Source organism: Xiphias gladius, chromosome 19, assembly GCF_016859285.1.
Source record: "Xiphias gladius isolate SHS-SW01 ecotype Sanya breed wild chromosome 19, ASM1685928v1, whole genome shotgun sequence".
NCBI lineage: Eukaryota > Metazoa > Chordata > Actinopteri > Istiophoriformes > Xiphiidae > Xiphias > Xiphias gladius.
In genome coordinates this window covers 8696001-8716033 of record NC_053418.1, presented here as the reverse complement: position 1 = coordinate 8716033, position 20033 = coordinate 8696001, and the positions used below count along the sequence as shown (strand labels likewise).

Here is a 20033-nt window from a genome sequence, read left to right as displayed (position 1 = left end):
AAATATCAGAACACATCTCAGATTCTGACTTCACATGGGCTTTAGCCCTCTTAGCAGTGAGGTAGTATGAACAAAATATCTTCTATAGCTAATTTGTGATTTCAAATTTCCCCACCAGTGTTCTAGACATCTGTATACATTTCCTATCTGAATCCTGGATGATGTATAGTAGACAAAGCGGAGCAGATTAACAAAGACTCAACAAGCAAGTCGAATGTTTACTACATTATTTGTAGATTTTCCAGATGTTCTCTGCACAGTGCCAACAGTAGCAAACAGATGTTGCCTCCAAGGCTTTAAGACATATTACAATAATGATTAGAGCATGCCTGATTGGCAGGTAGCAGTAAATATAAAATGTCAAGATATGTTATTCGTCTAACTGTTAAGGTTTAAGGTTTGTATTCTGTTGATGCAACACTGAGTATTCTAAAGTATTATAAAAATTGCTTTTGTTTGACTGTCTATTTTGTTATATCTGACTAAAAGGTACTCAGATTCAATATGATTTCCACTGACAACTTGGAGAACTTGCCTTAAAGCAGTCCTGCTCACCGATTGACAACTTTCCCTGCAATACCTTATATACCCAGAGATTACAAAGAGACGCACGCAGCTGTCTCTTTGTAATATCTGGGCACGGCATAAACACTATGGCAAAATCCGTGTTGGCTGACAAATGTACAGTAACTTCTCTCACGGTACGTGTTGTCATATCGCCTCTTGTTTTACTCATTAAAGTAAAAAGCTTGGTTTCAAAATGCACCGCACTGTCACCTCAAATTGCCCTGGGAAAAACGGAGGACAGGTCAGTGTGGAACAGTTGGTCTAGCGTCAGACCCGTACGTAAACTACCCTGCTGAAACTGACACTCGGCAAAGAAGGATGATGTAAGTTCCTGTCAGGACAGGGAAGATAACATGACAAACGTCTATCGATCACTGAATAGAAGGAAAAAACCACCTCATCTTGTAGGTTACCAGACACCCCCCTTCCCCCCAACACAACGGCTTGGAACACATTAAATATTAACATCTGATGACCAACAGAAAAAGGAGGCCTCCAGTAAGAGCCAAACATGTGTTTGCAAGTTATCTCTTTGGAACATGAGTTAACACATTTTTCCTGTGATCTTTGAAAAGCTTTAAAGTACCATTAAAAGAGAATGTTACTTTAATCTGGCTGCTTACCCCTCAAATCACAGTGTAAAACCCAGAAAGAGGCTCGAGGAAGAAGGCAGTGGAACGTAATCCCTGCACCAACTGGCTGCTGGTTTGGAGGAAGAAGTCCAGTCTGGTGGCTCTCATCTGGACCCCATCAGGTTGTATGTCCCCAGGCAGTCAGACTGGCATCTCTGTACCAGGCCTGTTCCTTTATTAAAGCCTCGGCCTCCTTTGACCCAGCACACACAGAGCGGGCCCCAGGGAACGCAGACAGAGACACACACATGGTTCCCATAGGTCAGTTTGGTTGTTTGTAAGTTGTGCGTTTGAATCCCTCACAGACCACATATGGATTTGAGCTTAAGCAACTCACAGTGAGGTGCTTTTCTTCGTAAAACATCTGCTTAATGATAGTGTACCGAAAGGGAGGGGCAATAGACTCACAATGAGGCCAAGCAAAATCAGAGACACATGACATGAATAAGGTGAATTTCCACAGTTCAACTTGCTAATGTGATACAGTATGTTGAGCAGACAGAAAAACAGATTGTATTGTGCTCAGTGATGGATCCACCTGCTGCCACAAGGATCAGGATTAAGCAAACTCAGTTAGCACAGGCCAAAATTTCACTTCAGAGTCAAACCAAAAGTAATATAGATTCACTTGGTGTGTTACACTTCACAACGAGAGCTTCAGATATGAGTTTCTGCGTGCAAAATGCCTTCTACGTTGGAATAAATGCAAAGTTTTAGTAAAAACCAGTTTTGGCTTTAATTAATATAATGACTCATTCAACCTAAGCCTAGTTCAAGAAGGTCATGTCATTGGTAGGTGCTCTAAATATTTTTAGGTCAGGCAGGTCTTTATCGAGAAAACAAAATCACGAGACACAGAAAGTGATACATTTTATGCTACTTAGCAGCAGCAGTTTAAAACGAAGAAACAGCCTAGTTTGCATGAAAAAGAATACCATCACGGCTTTGCAGGATAAGAAAATAATGCCAGAGAAACTCAAACTCCATCAACAGAAATCACAGTCGTCAGATTCTGTGATAGATTGTAATGTATGCTGTCAAAATAAAACCAGAGGGGGAACTCAAAACTTATAGTGTTTAATTGGACTAAAAATATGTTTTTGTTTCTGTGACACCGTTCAACCACCCTGACAATGGGTAAGCTTTATTTCTATAGTGCCAACAAAAAATTCAGAGAATTAGGGAGTGGTCAAACAGAGAAATATAAAACATTAAAGTAACACATAATAAAAATACAACTCAGTACAAAAAGGGTTTAGTAAGTTACCTCCAATAAGCCATAGTGCTTCACACCAATCTTTGCCACAGCCAGATTTTGCTATAAGAAACCAATATTTTTTGTGGATGTCCCTCTTGCTCCCACATGATTATACCGTTGCTACGTGTAACACTGATTCTTTCAAACCGTCATAAAAAGTAACCATTGCGGACAGGGTTTTTCATATCATCAATATCAAATACACACACTGTCAACCCGATGACCAACAAGCTGCTGTTTGCCTGTTTGTTTCCCCTTGTTCCTAACTTGTTCTTGTGTTTGAATGTGACTCAGCACTGTAGCAGCCTACTAACCTGAATATGACAAAAACAACACCTGATGGTTCCTTTGTGAAACTCACTTACATTACACAATAAAAGGAATAAAAAAGAACCTTTCCATGTGTTTCACGTTGATTCATTTTTCTTTTTGGCAATTGCAACTGTGTGAAATCAAATCTCCGCTGACGCATATAAATTTCCGGTATTTGACTTTTCGTTGCCTTTATTGTAATTATGTTTTTGTTTTTGAGAATAGCGTTAGAACCCAGCTAGAGCCACAGCCTGTAGGGAGGGATCAGAAGCACATTTGTCTGTTCCATTGCTTATTGTTTTGAACTTTGAAAATGCAATTCAGGGAGATAGATGTATAAAGATACACTAACTGCTAAAGCTGCAGAGCAGGGAGGGAGATGAGAGCATCTCCAGACCCTGCAAATCTCACTTATATTGCGTTTAGGAGAAAAAACACAGGCATGGTTACGTTTACAAAGAATTTGCTCCTTGGCCTCTAAAGAAATCCTACAAATCTCGCAAGTCTGTCAGCATCATTGCAGGCCTACATCCCTCGGAGGCCGAGGACATTACTAGCTTAGTGGAAAGAACATGAAGAGCTGAGGCTATATCTGAGCCTCTATCTCCACAGTTTTTGACTCTTTAGTCTGCTCTGAACCACGATCCGAGAATTTGGCCCATGCCTTCAATGTCAAATGCAAACTTGATGCATCAAACTGGTCTTAGTTGTCAGTGAATGAATGTCTATGAGCTCTCAAGCTGCCTGTGGAAAGCATAGAGCTTTTGCATATATTTGTCTAGTAAGCAAAAAATACACTGAAAATGTAGACTTCAAAATGTCCAGCGTAACAAGGTATTTTACCTAGTATTTATCCACAAAATATTATTTTTCTTAAACATATTTTAAAAATCTGCATTATCCTACGAAGTCAAAGGCAGTGGAAATTAGTCAAATTATTTAACCCAAGTGGGCGATATTTAAAAGAGAAATAAAATATTAGGATCCATGAGATTAAATGACTAAAACATTGTGCAGTCAGTGTTATTCTGTTCAGTTTTCATTTGGACAGCAATTTGCAGGCAAATAGTAGACTGAAAAACATTAAATGAGTAAATAAAACCACATTGGTCATAGTTAACCACAACACGTTACAGAACAAGTTATAAACCTTGAGTATAGTTAAACAAAACTACATTCAAATTTAGACTGAGTAATGCACAGTGCACAAGTCCAGTGTCATTTAGGTTAAGTGGATCATTTTAGTGAAGAACATAATCTAGAAAGACTATTATTCCGTTATTATCCATGCAACAATAATCAATATAAATGATGCTTGCTACCAGCCCCGCAGCAGTTTCCTCTGCACAGATTCAGGTTATCACGGTGGGAAGGGACACCAGAAAGGAAGCGCTGATAAGATTGCGTGGTTTGTACCTTAGATAAAGCCATGCCAAGACCAGAGTTAAGACAAGACTGCTGCTCTGGCCATAGATCGTTGACAGACATTAAAGCAGGTACTAAAAACTAGGACTTTAAGGGAAGGAAAACAGAGAACAGGACAGACCCCAACATTAAAGACACGAGGATCAGGGAGAATAGATAAGACTGCCAGCAGTATGTTTTGTTTATCACACTGGATTGTTGAAAATGTCACTATATGGTCCTTGATCAGTCTTATCAAACGTTCTTAATGGTATTGGGTTGCAGCCCATAAATTCACAACCCATGTCTGAAATGTCTCAAAACTTAAAAATGTGTCTGTAGTTGTTGATTGATGTTGATTTAATAAGAAAAATCAATAAAACCAATAAGAGATGGTGTTTTTATCTGAAGTTGCCTCCTCAGTGTACTTCAGTGTACAGAACGCTGACCATTCCTAATAATTTGCACATTCAGTGCACATACTGTACATTATTTTCTAGTCCACTATGACATTGTCCATCCTGTGCCTGCGCCTTGCCTTGAGGAGCAAATGATGCTTGGTCCGTAAGAGAGAGTCTCATTGGCTTGGTTCCACTCAGACACCTGAGTCACAGAGGAAGGCGGAGGTCTGGTGAGTGAAACTGGAGAGCTTCATTGCATTACAGCGCTGCAGGCGAGATAACACACTACGATAAAGTGCCTTAAGGGAAAGAGAGAGGCCTTGGCAAGATGGCCTCGATAAGGCAGCATACCGACTGGAACCGGCAATAGTAACTTAATATGATTTTTATCTGAAGAGACAGAGGAGGATGGCCACTTGTCAGGATTATCCCACCTTAATGAGTAACAAGTGGGTCCATTTCAGTTTGTGATATTTATCCCCTTCACGCTCAGCCATACAGGCAGCTGTACTGCATGTACCGGGTAACAAAAATTAACAAAACATACTGAGTTGAAAATACAACTGGACCCCATTTTTTGCAACCCTACACAGTAAAAACATGATCACTCTTTGATTAGCCACTAAAGCAATCATCAGTGCAATCTGTAGCGGTAGGGAGTGATCCAATACTACCAGACTGCTTCTTCCTGCCCTGCAGCGTCTATTCAGATAAACCCTGCTATCACCTCTCACCCACTCTCATAAGTTAGATTTGCTTGTATGTAGGCAGGGACGGACACACACACACACACACACACACACACACACACACACACACACACACACACACACACACACACACACACACACACAAGCACACACACACATGCAGAGCACTACTTGCTCCCATATGTGAGAGGGGAAGTTGAGTAAAAGGAGGGAGGGATCAAATAACTGAGAGTCACACAGCTACACACAACACACAGTCATTTTCTGTGATCACCCTTCAGGTGAGGAGATCACTCCAGGAATCCTCATATCAAGGGAAGCAGGCGAACAACTCCGGACTTAATCCTGAGACAGAGGGAAAGACCACCCCATAACGTTACCACGATGCTGCATGAAGGTGGAGTCATTTGGGGGTAGAGAGAGAGAGAGAGAGAGAGAGAGATGAGGAGAGAGCGAGCGGAGCAGGGCAACAGAAGAAGACATGGATTATCTGACATGCGCCTGGATTGACCAGTGTCCCTCTTTAAATCTTGAATCCTGTTTTCCTCCTCAGATTGAAATCTGAAAATGCTTTCCTGCACATGTGGAGTTCAGCAGCTATTGGACAGGTAGACTGTGTGGTGCATCTTTTTTGATTTCACTGGAACTAAGGATTTTTACACATGTCAAACTTTCTACCTGGATATCAGTGAACTTTATATTTTTTCTTAAATTGAGCAACTGCCTGGAAATACAAGGGTCACACTGGAGTAGCCAAGAATAATAGTTAAAATTTCACAAACAATTTCAAAAGAATCAGAAAACATAAGAAAGAGAGCGGAAAAAAACTGGTTTGTTACTGGAATACATACACATAGCAATCGGGGTATTATTTTTTTGTTTATTCAGACTGATTTATTTTTGTACAAAATACTTTTACTGCAGATGTTCTGATCATCAGCCTAAAACCTCCCAATAGTGGACAAGAGAACACAGTGGAGTATCAGCTTAGTGACTAATTGAACAGTCATTACACTAACAAACATAATTCAGAGAGAAATCTTAGTATTTTATACAGGTGCAAATAATTTGGAGTCTGCAGGGGAACCATCTCGCCCAGCCTGGACTGCGGAGGGCTCCCCTCCCTGCCCTCCCAGCCTGTCGTCGCCCCCAGCAGCATGTCCCAGGCTCTGAGGCTGCCTCTAGTCCTCCACACAGCACACTACCATGATCAGATGGGCTGCTGGAGGGAGTAAGGCTGCCTCTGCCTCGTCCTGCTCCAGGGCTGGGTTAGGGGCTTGTTCTGGCTCTGGGACCAACTCCAGACTAAGGTCATCAACACTACTTTCCTCCCTGTCTTTGCCTCTCCTGCTGGCCCTGGTGGTTTTCTCCTTTTCCCTATCCGGGGCAGCCTGCCATCAGCTCCGCAGAGAAAGACTGAGGCTTGCCAACCCGCAAACTCTCAGAGTTCCACTGAACAATTCCGAGACTGAGCTCGTCTATAGGCCCAGGGCCACTGGGGGCCCCCTGGGTCAGACTGGGGGACCCCAGGGCAGGCATGTGCGCAGCTACAATCATCTCCAAGGGGATATACGGAGGAGGAAGCTGTTCTCTTTCCAGAAGTTCTTCCTGAGAATTGATAAGAATGGAACGGTCAGTGGAACCAAGAGCAAGGATGACCCCCTCAGTAAGTAACTCAATGAGCATCTAAATGTAAAAAAAGCAATCAAAAATGAAAAATCAGTAACCAAATTAAATCAGGAACCAAAGTGGATGTGAGCCTCTCCTGTGGCAGCAAAAGTTAAAAGTGGCCCAAAACAAGGCTTTAAAGGAGCTTACTTGTCAAGTTACTGGTGCAAAGTAAAGGCTTTTAGTGTCTGCAACCAAAACTTCTGACCTTTTTCCTGACCTCGTTTGGATTTCGAGGCATTCGGATATTATGGATAACAAAAAAGCACCTGTTGATTGTTTGCGTCAGGGACATTTCTGGCACCGATAAACCCTCTTAAACGTCTGCTTATTTCTAATTTAAGAAATCAGGTGTTAATTTCTTTGTGAAAGACACTTCTCTTACCCAAAAGAAGGTACCAACAAAAAAAAAATGCATAAATTGGATTGGCTTAAACATTCACTTTCACTAAAAGACATAATTCTTCGTTCATTTCCAGAGGCTGCTAGCCTGCCCATCGGTTGGTAGTCTGGATGAAGCATTCCTGATTAGAGATGTTTTTTGTTTTAAACCAGACATCCCACTGATATCTCTCCTGTCCAAACACTCAGCACAATGGTGGTAACTCTCAGATGGCTTAAAAAGGAGCAGGGTCAGATAACCCGGCCATTATCAGACAGTCTTCACAGCCCAGGGTAAACAGCACTGATAACAACCACAGAAGAACAGGACTGGGGCAGGGGGAGGACGTGGATGTCAGTCTCATTGATGCTTTTAGACTCTTTCTGCCTCTCTATGTCTGTGTCTCTTTCACTCTCCCACTCAGATTGCCCGCCTGCCAGCCAGCATCAAGCAAATTACATACCCTCAGTCAAAGATCAGACATTTGTTTAAAGCACTTTGACGTGCTCACTCGGAGAAACACGTCTTTAGAGTGATTACATGTTGTATGTTTCGGCATATCAGTCAGTAAAATAGCATTCTCATTAGTGTCCCAGCATTCCCACCGGGCTACGTGTGTGTGCCTATCAGCCAGCGGGCACTCACATGCTCCAGTGGGTGTGTGATCATACAGCAGCCGACGACGACACATGTGCTCACTTATTACTGACAGACACACACACATACAGTATACATCTCTCTCCTCACATGCTATTTTTTTTCCCCCTCTCTCTCTCTGTCCCCCAACCCCGTAGCGAGTGTATATGGAACCTTTTAATGTTCCTCTTGGGAGAGCTAAACCACACATTCAATCAAAGTGACTTGGGGAAATGGCACAGGGAGGCAGAATGTCAGGGGAGATGTTTGTTTTGACAAGGTCATGACAGAAGCAGCTTTATTTACTGACCGTATTACATTGTGATGCCTTTACTGCCACCTTTTCGAGCAGTTTCTTTTAAGTTGTAAAACTGAAGTGGTGTGAGGAAGTTTGTCTCAGTTTATCATGATAGCGGAGTGTGTCTTCAACCTAAACTTTATGTATGTTTGGAAGATGATTCACCCCTCTGTCTTCTTTTTTATTGACTCACAAATTCACATTTTTAGGAGTGTGTTGCCTTTTTCAAAAGTCAGCTTGAGCTGAGCGAACTGAGCATCGGGGAGGGTGTTGAAAGAGAGACTCTCCAGAGGTACAAGTTCATGAATGACATGGCTGAACATCATTGTGGGCACATCAAAGCCATGTGTCTTCAGTATCAATGCTGGTGCCATCAAAAAGCTGTGTCCTGAGGGGTATGGGGACACTGTGTGTGGATTATGTGCTCTCATATCAGGTTCACATGGTAAAGGATACTACACAACAGCAGCTTCAGTCTTTGCTCTGGCCCCTGGGGCTAGACATGATCCCAGGACTGGCGTCCTTTGTAGACCCTTGATGATCCCTTGAAGTGACAAAATGTCTTTCTTTTTTTTGCCATTAGTAGTGGAGGACAGCTTGCCTTTCTCGAGCCAGACGTTGCAATGATAGATTTATGAGAGATTAATTAATAAATATATCATACTGCGTCTCAGATGTATGGGATGTGGAGGCTTTGGTTTTCGGTGCTGCCTTTGGGCCTGTGAGGACCCAGCTCACTGTCTGTTAAAGAACCGGTATCCAGCCTCCCACAGATTTATGGGGATGCCAGCGCAAAACTGTCCCACATGGCTTTCCAACCCACTGGGAGCCTGATCTTAGGTTACAGAGAGGCAGAGAGAAAGGGATGGAGATTATGTTAAAGTCAGCTAAGTAGCTATCTGCATGGCCTAAGTACGTAATTAAAATATCTATGATTCACAGCTGAGTTCTGAGTTACATTTATAAACAACTAGCAGCTCTGAGTGGCTAGTGAAAATATTGCTAAATAAGAATCAGGCAAAGACTTGGCGGTAAAAGACTTTGGTTAATTATCCACGGCTGTGTTGGTGTGAGAGGGTGAGCCTGTCAAGATCGTGTCTGTGTGTGTGTAGTTGTGTCAGGCCACCAGTTGTGTTTCTGTGCTGTAGGGGCCTGGCCATGTGTGCAAGATGCTTCTGGACATGTCTCATGTATACATAGTATATGCAAACTTGTGTGTAAGTGTGTGTCTGTGCACGTTCATCTCCTTTAATCGAAGCCGGGCCTTTTACGTGGCAAAAAAACAGATGTTTCTCTTATGGAGGTTTGAGGAAAGAGATATATAGCTTTTCTCAGAGGTGGGGAAGGGGCTGGATATCCCCTCTATGTAAATACACTCAGTGTGGTCCTTATCAAGTGTTATTACTATATATCCTGATTTATGCCTCACTCCACTCCATTTTTCTGCTCAGGAATGGTACCAATCAAATTTTACATTTTAACTTATCTGCCCAAATGTTATTTTGTGCAGACCTGAACAACTAAGAAGCAAAGTTAGAGCGAGAAAGAATAACAATACAAGCTGCAAAGCACATGCTTTTTGGCATCCCACTGTGGAAAAACCACCTTTAATTCTCACTGGCATTGTGTGCCTCCATTCCACAACCAACGCACCATTTACTGTTGTAACTCCAAACAGAGCGTATCAAATAAGCCACACATTAGGAAAAAGCAACCAGCATGCAAAAGAAAATCTGTAAACAGCTGAACCTGGCTGGCTCCCTTTAAGCAACATTTTACATATCTGGTGTGTAAAATTTACCCCATACAAAGCATTGCTATCACATTCAAGGCCTGAAGTTGTAATCTAAGGGGGACGCTAAATAAAGAGCCTATTTTCTGTTATACCATTTTCCCATACTTGCAACCATAAGCTCATTACTCTCCACTTCTGGACCAAGCTGAGAATTCATCAGAGAACAGTGAATGGAGATTTTGTAGTTTCACAGCCAGATTGAGCTTGTAAGTTGTGTGCAAGTGCACATTCACCTGCTACAAACATTAACTATGTGTGCGCACAATGTGAGTGTGTGCGTGTGTGTGTGTGTGTGTGTGTGTGTATACAACCTGTCTCGCCCCTGCCTCCGGTGGCTGACTTTGATCAGTGATCATTACAGCCTTTCTAATCCTCACTCCACCCCCAGTCTCACTGTCATGGTTCCTCTGTCCTCCTCTGTTCTCCTTCCTTTCATCCCTCCCATGTTTACAGAGCAGCCAGAGACTACCATAGATTGTCTTACATCCTCACTCCATACCCGACACCCGATCCCATACAGAAACCAGCTCCTCTCAGATCTTCAATGGCAGTTGTGTCACAGTCACCACCGCCTTACCGCTTCAGACCTCACTGCCCCAAGGTGCCACTGTTTGAACTAGAAACTGATACAGTCAAGACCTCATGGACGAGGAAAGAAGCTGCTGTATTTTATGAGAGGGATTGTTCTTCGGGGGCACACCTGCATCCTCCACTGTCCACTCATGTACAAGGCCGGCAGCCTCAGTGGCCCCCCCAGCCACCGGAGAGTGGGTCTGACAGCAGAGCGGGCTGCCGCACAAACAGTCATTAGACAGAGGAGGGGCTGCTGATCTGATCAAAGGATGTCGATGACTCTCTGGAGTTCACACCCCCACGCCGAAGTGTGCGTGTGTTTGTGTGTGTGCGTGTGTGCGCGCAAATGTGTGCTTATCAGGATAAAATAACGACAGCTCACAGGAAGTGTGGAAAGGATGTCAGGGAGGGAAGCATGAAATCAAAAAAGCCATGGGAACCAAGATGGTTCACTCACACACACCCCAGCATAAGAAGAGACGAGTGGGTTTTGTGGTCAAAGGACACATTAGGAAGTTATATCTCTCTGACCTCTGATACTGAGACCACACAAATAATCACAGCTGTCTGCAGCAAAAGCATGCCCTTGTTAACTGGGGTATAAATTAGCCTCTTTAATAGCCTATGAGAAACCTGAATTATTTGTATAGGGACTTGGAAACCTAAATACCAAACAGAACATAAACAACCTGAGGATCTCTGGGGTATCCACCTATTAATTTTCAGACTAAATGGCCTTTGCAGCTGGAATCTGTTACACAGGTGTAGGTTGTAAAGTAACTTTATAATATCACTGAAATGATAAATGGGCTCAAACAGTAATTGTGACCTTACACAGAATTCCCACTCTGGCGTTCCCACATGTGAATGTCCTGAAATGAGAATGCAGCATGTTGCTATTCATTATACGCTCACCTTTGTGAAATAAGAATTTATGGATTTATCCGGGTCTGTATCCAGACTCTCAAGTGGTTGGCTTGTGACTGCTGCCAGTGTTAATTGTTTTATACTCTTATTTAAAGCAATAATAATTCAGGAAAATATTGTATTACCTTTACTTCTTCTGCCCACCGAGTTTTAGATTTTTCTCTGTTAACCGAAAACCGTGTCTGTGTCAATTCAAATTAAACTGCTAAAATAAGAAACACATGCTTGAAAAATCGTTTTATTTGCACAAATGACACAGGACCTCTTATGCTCATTCTGAATGTTGACACATAATGATAAAACCTTCTTTTTGCTGAATCCTAGGTATCCTGGAAATCACATCAGTGGACGTGGGAGTGGTGGCCATCAAAGGGCTGAACAGCAACTACTATCTGGCTATCAGCAGGAAGGGAGACCTGTACGGAGCGGTTAGTATCTGAGTCAGAGGTCAATCTGGATCCCCAAGAGAGAGAGATAGTGTTAGATTTTTCTGTCCTTATCAAAGGACGCCCTATCTTTACTTCTCTACCTAGTGCGTCAACTCTGAATCACAACCAGGCCAGTGCACACATGTGAGCCTCTAGGAGAACTGTGCAATTTTCAGAGTGTAGACCAGTTTCTATACAAGCACACAAAGTAAAACATTCAATGTAGATTAAGGAGGAGTAAATAAACATGGTACCGTGTGCAACCGCAATGGATTTGCACAAGAAAATGATCTGTGTTTTGCCTTAACCGTTGGGGTTATAACGCTGAACATGATCCCCACTGTTTTTCCAGAAAGAGTTCGGCGTCGACTGCACCCTGAAGGAGCGGATTGAGGAGAACGGCTATAACACGTACGCATCAGCTGAGTGGAGGAACAAGAAGCGGCAGATGTTTGTGGGTCTGAATGTCCATGGTAAACCGCTCAAAGGGAAGAAAACCCGCAGGAAGAACACGGCCACCCACTTCCTTCCAATTATGGTGTGAGCTGAAGAAGTCCACTGGAGATGGAGAATATGCAGCACTGGACAAAGAGGTTTTCAATACTGAAAAGCTGTAAAATAAAGACATTCACTGGGAAATCTCTCTTTTGGAAACAAGGCACTAACACTGTTACATAAAAATATGGTCTCTGCTCCTGACTTTGATTGAGATCACGTTCTTTATTTGGTGGGAGGAGGTGATATCTGTGTTTTGTGTGGCACGGGATGCAATATTTATCCTTTTTTTCTGTGCCAAACGGTTTGCAACTGGAGTATGCGTATAATGTGGACAACACAGGAGATACTGTCCCGGCTAATGAACTGCAGTGGATGCAGAAGTATCTCAAGCTGTTATTTATAATCCATATTCTCCTGTGAGACATAAAGGGGAGAGACAGAAAATGACTGCAGTAAGTTGAGGGAAATATAGGGTCAGTTTATCGTGACAGCATTAAATAATAGATACCACACATTTAAAGACATTTTTTGATACTTAACCACTGCGTTTTGACTGTATTGTAATGATTTATTTATTTTGTGAAATATTTAACTGGGGGGGAACACTTACAAGGCAAGCATTCCTTTGCATGCTTTACTTTTTATAGGAACTCTATTACGTGAAAATAAAATTACAATTTTCTCCTCTGCAATGTAGTGGTCTTTCTTCCTCCGTACAGCAAAGACTGACTTTTACTGGTGGGGAACCGCAGGAGAATGGCAAGCTTTAGCACATGTACTGAGAAACCCTGGTGACCGTTCAGGTCATGGTAAGTCTATTCTTATCTGCGTCTCTGAGGTATGGAAAGGACAAAAGGCAACCATTACTGCCCAGCCAGATATTCCATGTGGCAACCATTGCACTAATGATTAGTTCCCAAACAAAAGGGAAACATACAAGACCAACCACAACAAAATGAGAGGGAGGTAACTTCCCTGGTGTGGCCTGTAGATGCTGACATCACTTCCTAATATCGCCCCATTACAGTGGAGCTGCAACATTCCCTAATTGCAGGAGGCCTTGCATAGTAAAGATAGCTGATAAAGCACCTGCTGCTAATACTTGCAAAAAAATTTAAAACTGCTTGGTCATGTTAGTCTGCATTACCACTGGCTGTGGGTTTCTGGAGGGCCCTGGGAGAGGATCTGAATGTGTGTGCGGGAAAGAAACGTGAATGAGGGAGAGAGATATGACCTGTGCCTGACCACCCATTTCCCTCAGCAATCATCTACAAACACACTAATCAATGACAGCTGCCTTGATGCCAGATCAAAAGACCACAGGGAGAACATTAACACCACAGGCTTCCGGGCCTCATGTTCTCTTATCCCGCCTCTCTGAACATCTATCTCAGGACAGGGATGAAAAATTGGGAGAGTAGAGGAAGACAGGAAGGTGAGAGAGGGACTGTGAGAGGCTACGGCCGCTGTCTTCATTCCCAAACTCATCCAGTTTGGCGGGAAAACAACAAAAGTGACCTGAACTATAGAATCCAGAGTACAGGAAGGCACTTGCTTCAGGCTATAGCATACTGTCCATCGATAGCTGTTTAAGGAATCACCACAACAACCGATGAATACTGAGGAATGCTGCAGTGCATTCCACCACGACAGTCGGGGCCAGTGGCAACATATGGAATACTATTTCATGACCATGTCTGCACCATACACAGCACTGTCTACTACATTTGCTCTGCTCTCTCTGGTGACTGTGCAGTATGTTATGGCTATTGCACCTTTGAGGCCACATTCACGACAGAGTTCTTAAGATAAATCTTACCTTTGAAGACAGAGTAGGAAGTTCAGTTTAGGGCTTTTGTGTGCAATTTTTCAATGAGTTTATTACATGAATTACAGATATTTTCAGTTGGGGTTGTATTTCATGTCATTTTGTTGATACAATATGTTAAAAAAAAATTTTATTTTTAATTTTTCTCTGTCTTAAATCTTTTCTAATTGAGATTAAAGTTATCAAAAAAGACATAGAATTTCAGAGGAAGGAGAATTTTTTTTTTTTTCTGGTGGAAAACTATATCACACACAGTAGCACTGATTTGTCTTTAATTGCTGATTATGTAATCTAATGAAACAGCCAATAAATCGCCAAAGATATAACATATAATGTGTACTGGTGAATATTAGCCTCATAGTAACCTGGTCCATAGGCATGAATCTATTCTTTTTGCTTTAAAAACCTGTAGTGATGAGTATGCGGCTGACCCCCACCCAACATCAATCCTAGTCATTTGTCATCCTATGTGACTTGTGAATGTTTGAACTCTCTCCAAGACACTGGCATGAGGGGAAAAACAGCAATAACAGAAAATAGGGGCAGTAATCTTTTATCAAAGTGGGTCTCCGCATTTCTGGCCGGGAAATCTATGTGGCATAATGTGATCCAGCTTTGGGAAACAAGTGGAAAATGACTGGAGGCCAAAACAACTAATGAATACTTACACTGAGAGGTCTGGTGCAACACATGTTCATAGTGGGCAGCTACTGAGTGAGCTCGGTGAGAGAGGCACATCTGAGGGGGTTAAACAGGTCCAGAATCTCCTCTGCGAAAGATAAATATGTATCTGATATATCAGTTAAATGTAATTAACCCTTAATGCTTTAGCAAATATCAAGAGATAAAATACAGGAGATCAAATCCATAAATATTACTGAACAGTTAAATAAATAAATAAATATCATGTAAACAGATATCATTTACGGATTTTTCATAGGGGGGGTGGGACCTCAGTATTTCAAAAATCCCACCCACAGCATCTTATATTGAATGATGGTCAGGAGGAAAATGTTTATAAAAGTCCTTCACTATTCCCATTTTACGCTTCTTTGTACCTGTATTCCACTCAAGTTTAGTGAGAAATATTGTACTTTTTACTCCAGAAGTTCTAATCATTTTAAAAAATACATGTCATAAACTACCCAACAGTAGTTAAAATTAGCACCACCTGGACTGACCACAACAGTAAAATGCTACTTATACATGACAGCATCACTAATAATAATACAATAATACAATGTGTAATAATATAACACCCACAGGGGCCTTTGTTTTTTTCATGATGGGTGCTTTAACTTTTGATATGTTCATTTTCACACTAATACTTTTAATATTTTGTTATTTTCTTTCAACCATGCCCTATTTTCATTGCAGTAAATATGAAAGGTTACAAGAAACTCAACTACTTTCCCAAAAAACTTTGACCACCCTCCCTCCCTCCCTCCCTCCCTTCAGCATAAGGAGACCTACATAACCCCCCACACACACACACACACACACACACACACACACACAGACCAATATTTTTTTTTTTTACACTATTTAAAGGATTATAAATGCATATCTTTATGTTGGGTATTTATACATTTACTTAAGTGAAGAAACTGAATACTCTTACTACCATAATGTATTTTAAGGCATCATTTATGGCTTTGTAGCTTCCACTCCGCGCCAGCAGAGGGAGACAGTTGTATTTTGATATAAAACACTGTCCTGGTTAATAAGTGACAGCGAGTTTGTTGTTAGAGGAAGTGGCCAAAAAAAAAAGTTGTGTATATACTGTGATACTAGCCGATCGAGAAAAAGCCACCATGAAAGAGAGATAGGGCGTGTTTTGCAATTGCCGCTACAAAAAAGACAAAAAAAGCAGTTGGTACGGTGAACAGCATTTCTTCATCATTTTCAAATGCTGCTTTGAGAGTCGAGGCTGACAAACGAGCAGTCATGAATCAGAATTTCGACCGAGCTCCCGGAGCGGGGAGAACCCGTAATCTTCCAGCAGAGCCCGGGCTCGTGGCTACCGCCGGGGACGGCGACTCCAAAACCACGCTTTTCAACCAAAGGGAACCGCTGAGACAGCCACGGACATCCCCGCCGTTTGCCGAGAACAACATTAGCACGGCCAACGACATAGTCGGTGGAGGTAGGGAACCGTCAACTAGCTAACGTCAACGATAACGGAGCTAAGTTAACTGGCTAACGTTACTGTCAGATTCGTTAATATGTCACTTAAATATCGCTATCTTTGTCCGACTATAAAAGTAGCCCAAAAATTTCCTCCGTCTATCACTTCCTCTGAGAGGCGTAGGGGGTTACTCGTTTAACCTGGTCTAAATCTGGAGCTGCCATTAGCAAGCTAGCAGCTAAATGCCATTAATGTTAGCTAACCGTAGTATCTTGGCGTTGCGAGGTGCACCTGTTGGACTGTTACTCCATGGGAGGTAACGCAACATCTAAATAAAGCTTCCACTCGGATATCACATAGTTGACTAGTTACTTGCCACGGTTTAGGTTGTCTTACGCAGCTACGACCTGAGTTTCGTTTTAGCTAACTTGACTTAAAGGGGGTGGGTGATACCACAAAAAATTTGGTTTCGATCCAAAACCAAGTTATACCATGGCCAGGATCATATTGATAACAATACTGATATCTATACTTTTTATTATTATCAAAAGCTAATATACCGTGACCAGATATTTTTCCAAACATGATTTATTTATTTTTTTGATTCTCTGTTAATTACTAAATCACGTGAACGTTTAAACACACACAGTACTCAGTGGTACATAATAAATGTTCATATTGTGAATTCTCTGAACTAAAGAAATGATCGCTACAACTTACGCACACAACAGCACCAGAGATGCAAATATTGCAGCACTAAGAAAGAGTTTATTTATACACAGGTTGTGAATTGACATGTGATCGATCTTTTTTAGTATCGATCCTATTGATGATTGATACTGATACTCAAACTAGACGTCACAACGCTAGTATCAGTACCTTGGGGATCAAACCACTCACCCCTAGAGTGGGGTAGCAATGTACTAGTGAGAAGGTTTGCAGCATAGCTGTATGAAGAAAACTTTATTCTTTAGGTATCAGCTGCTAAACTCTATATCAGAATATAGAAAGTGTCCATGTTTGGACGGTTGGAAGCCCCATTGAGATTGTATTCCAAAGAACTATGTCACTTAATACACCTGTCAATGCTGTAATACAATAAAAGTATGGTCATGGTCAAAACCATGCAATTACAGGTCTGAAAAGCACAACCTGTTTTTAACTGCACATAAAGCACGTCAGTATCAGGCAATATCGGTTGAAAATTTAAGATGTCGGTATTTGCTCCTAAAAACCATATCACTCCCATTACCACAGTTCATAGCCAGCATGATCTTGAATGATTAGTGGGAGTTTGGGGCGCGGCTCTACTGTAACCAGTGGTGTTCCACAGCTGGCTTGTGTTTTGTGCAGTGTTTTCCCACAACACCCCTTGTTCAGTGAGCTTCAGGTCCTTCCATCAGGTCTATGTGTTTTGGCCCTCAGCTGCAAAAGTAACAGAGCCAGGAGTTCCCTTATTCCATCAGCCATCGCACACTGTAACACACATGCACGAGTTTGCAGCACTGAGGGACAGCTGCACACACACTTTTGCTAGGTGAACCTGTAAGTACTCACAGCAGCATAATAGTTACTTCTGCATACTAGGAAGTACTGTGTCTTGTTCTGTGCTGTATAGCGGCTTCGCACTCAACTAACATTAGTTTCTCAAGCAAAATTTTCATATAGTGTCTTTGTTTGTCTGTTGATTCTTTTTGTTAAATTTTGTTCCTAAACTGCAAACCAATTTCCCCCTGGGGTAATAAAGTTAACCAATATTTTCTCTTACTGTCATCACATCTCATGAAAAAACTAAAACCAGCAATGAATTGTATTGTCAGTGTATCCAAAGCCTGGTATAGTTTATTCTGTGCCAGAGACCTCCATTGTTGTCCAAAAACTATTAAAAACACATCAGTGAGCTGCAACATTGCACTGGGTGACATGTTCCTTCATTACCAGCAACTTGGGAACTCCAGTTAATTTTGAATCTATCCCACATACATCGTCCTGCTGCCTTAAATACTTGCTAGTGCACCAAATCTGTGCTCAGCCCATCTGAGCTCAGCTGTTTTATAAAATAACTGACTCTTTTAAAAAAAAAAAAAGTAAATTCATATTTGTGACACCATTTTTTAAGAATTGTGTTTTTGGTAGGAATGAATGGTTGTCAATAACAAAAAGATATAGACTCTTGCCAGCCTTTTCAGTAAAGAAAAAAGAGAATTAACCTATGTTGTATGAGTTGTTACACATATAGCAAGGGCTGAGAACATCTTTCCTCGTCCTCTTTCAGATTGTAAAAGACAAAGCAAACCCCAACAAAGTGCAAATTCCAACAGTATGTCTGCCTTCAGAGGGTGTAATGATGTGGATTCCTTGGTCAAGTCATCAAAGCTTTCAGCCAGTGCTCCAGAGTTTGTCCCCTCTGGAATGAACCCGTATGAAGTAAGAGGGATTTTTACACCATCACTGCATTTATCCCGACACTATTACTTTTTAAAGTGTTTTTAAAAAAAAAAAACCCCATATGGTAATGTTTCTGCTTTTAGCTTCCAAGTAGGAGTCAGAAACTGTGTCAGTAGTGCGTCCATCATTACTGTTGTAAAGATGTGAATACCATGGAAATTTAGATTTTTAATTTGAATGTTATTTGTTAATGGTTTTGCATTAGCATGACAAAGTGCTCTGGATTTTTCTATTTCGTTTTTCATGTTTTTAATGTGATTTTTGTGTAGGACCCCACTTTTTGTGATGACAGTGAAAGCTATTTCAATGAACCAACCTTGGCTGATATGGTCACAGACTTTCTTGCCCACCTGAGCTCCTCACCCGGGTCCTTTGAGTTGGATGTGGAATACATAACCAGTATACTGAATTCCTGGGTTACTACTGAAGAGTTGTTGCAGGAGCTGGTGGAACTGATATACACACAGGTTTGGAAATAACACATTCAGTCCTCATTTTGTTCTTAGTATAAATATTAAATAATGCAATTTCAAACCAAACCTGTCTGAACACATCATACACATTAAATATAATGTACATGCATGTTTCTGAAGAAACATACAATTGTATAAGGTCCCCCCACTGGGTATTACTTTTTTCTTTTCTTTGCAGTCCACTGCCATTCCAAACTTTTCTTACACTGGTGCCAGACTCTGTAACTACCTGTCCCAGCACCTCACAGTCAGCCCACCAAGTGGCAACTTTCGTCAGCTGCTCCTCAAAAGGTGATTTTATTTCTGTTTCCACTGAATTTCAGGTATGTTAATCATTCATTCAAATTGCCATTTCAAAAGAAAGAATGTTGTCTGCTGTAGGTGTCGAACAGAGTATGAACAAAGGGATGAAGCTGTTCGAGGAGAGCCAGAGACTCAAAAGAAATTCCACTCCTTTGTGCTCTTTCTGGGAGAGCTCTACCTGCACCTGGAGGTGAGAGGTTACACTCATTTGTCTGGTGTGGTGATGTAAGGTTTTCTTTTAAACAGCATTATCATTCCAAATGTTGCATTTTTTTTTTATATCAATGTATTCATTTCAGCATAATGCTACACTTCTTTTTTGAATCCCTGCTTACTGCCCAGCTATGAGCTTTTTATGGGTGGA

At 41.6% G+C, this 20033-nt stretch overlaps 2 protein-coding genes across 2 annotated transcripts in view; both read left to right on the top strand.

Annotated features, from left to right (window-relative positions):
• The first annotated feature begins 6490 nt into the window (after positions 1–6490).
• Positions 6491–12535, top strand: LOC120805602 (fibroblast growth factor 10-like). Its single transcript, XM_040155976.1, has 3 exons — positions 6491–6950; positions 11888–11991; positions 12344–12535. Exons 1-3 carry the CDS (start codon positions 6491–6493, stop codon positions 12533–12535), a joined length of 756 nt encoding a protein of 251 aa, XP_040011910.1.
• A 3531-nt stretch (positions 12536–16066) lies between these two features.
• itga2.2 (integrin, alpha 2 (CD49B, alpha 2 subunit of VLA-2 receptor), tandem duplicate 2) overlaps positions 16067–20033 on the top strand; it is a 20369-nt gene continuing 16402 nt past the window's right edge. Inside the window, exons 1-5 of the mRNA XM_040154648.1 lie at positions 16067–16463; positions 18721–18872; positions 19163–19360; positions 19545–19657; positions 19748–19894. Of these exons, the coding sequence (XP_040010582.1) occupies positions 16265–16463; positions 18721–18872; positions 19163–19360; positions 19545–19657; positions 19748–19894 (809 nt within the window). The 5' untranslated portion in view covers positions 16067–16264. The remainder of the gene's footprint in view (positions 16464–18720; positions 18873–19162; positions 19361–19544; positions 19658–19747; positions 19895–20033) is intronic.

What these genes read in the sequence shown, in the direction of transcription:
- LOC120805602 (XM_040155976.1), top strand. Translation starts at nt 6,491, where the DNA reads ATGATCAGATGGGCTGCTGGAGGGAGTAAGGCTGCCTCTGCCTCGTCC. An exon ending in GAGCAAGGATGACCCCCTCA is followed by an intron (nt 6,951 to 11,887) that starts GTAAGTAACTCA and finishes GCTGAATCCTAG; the next exon opens with GTATCCTGGAAATCACATCA. An exon ending in AGGGAGACCTGTACGGAGCG is followed by an intron (nt 11,992 to 12,343) that starts GTTAGTATCTGA and finishes CTGTTTTTCCAG; the next exon opens with AAAGAGTTCGGCGTCGACTG.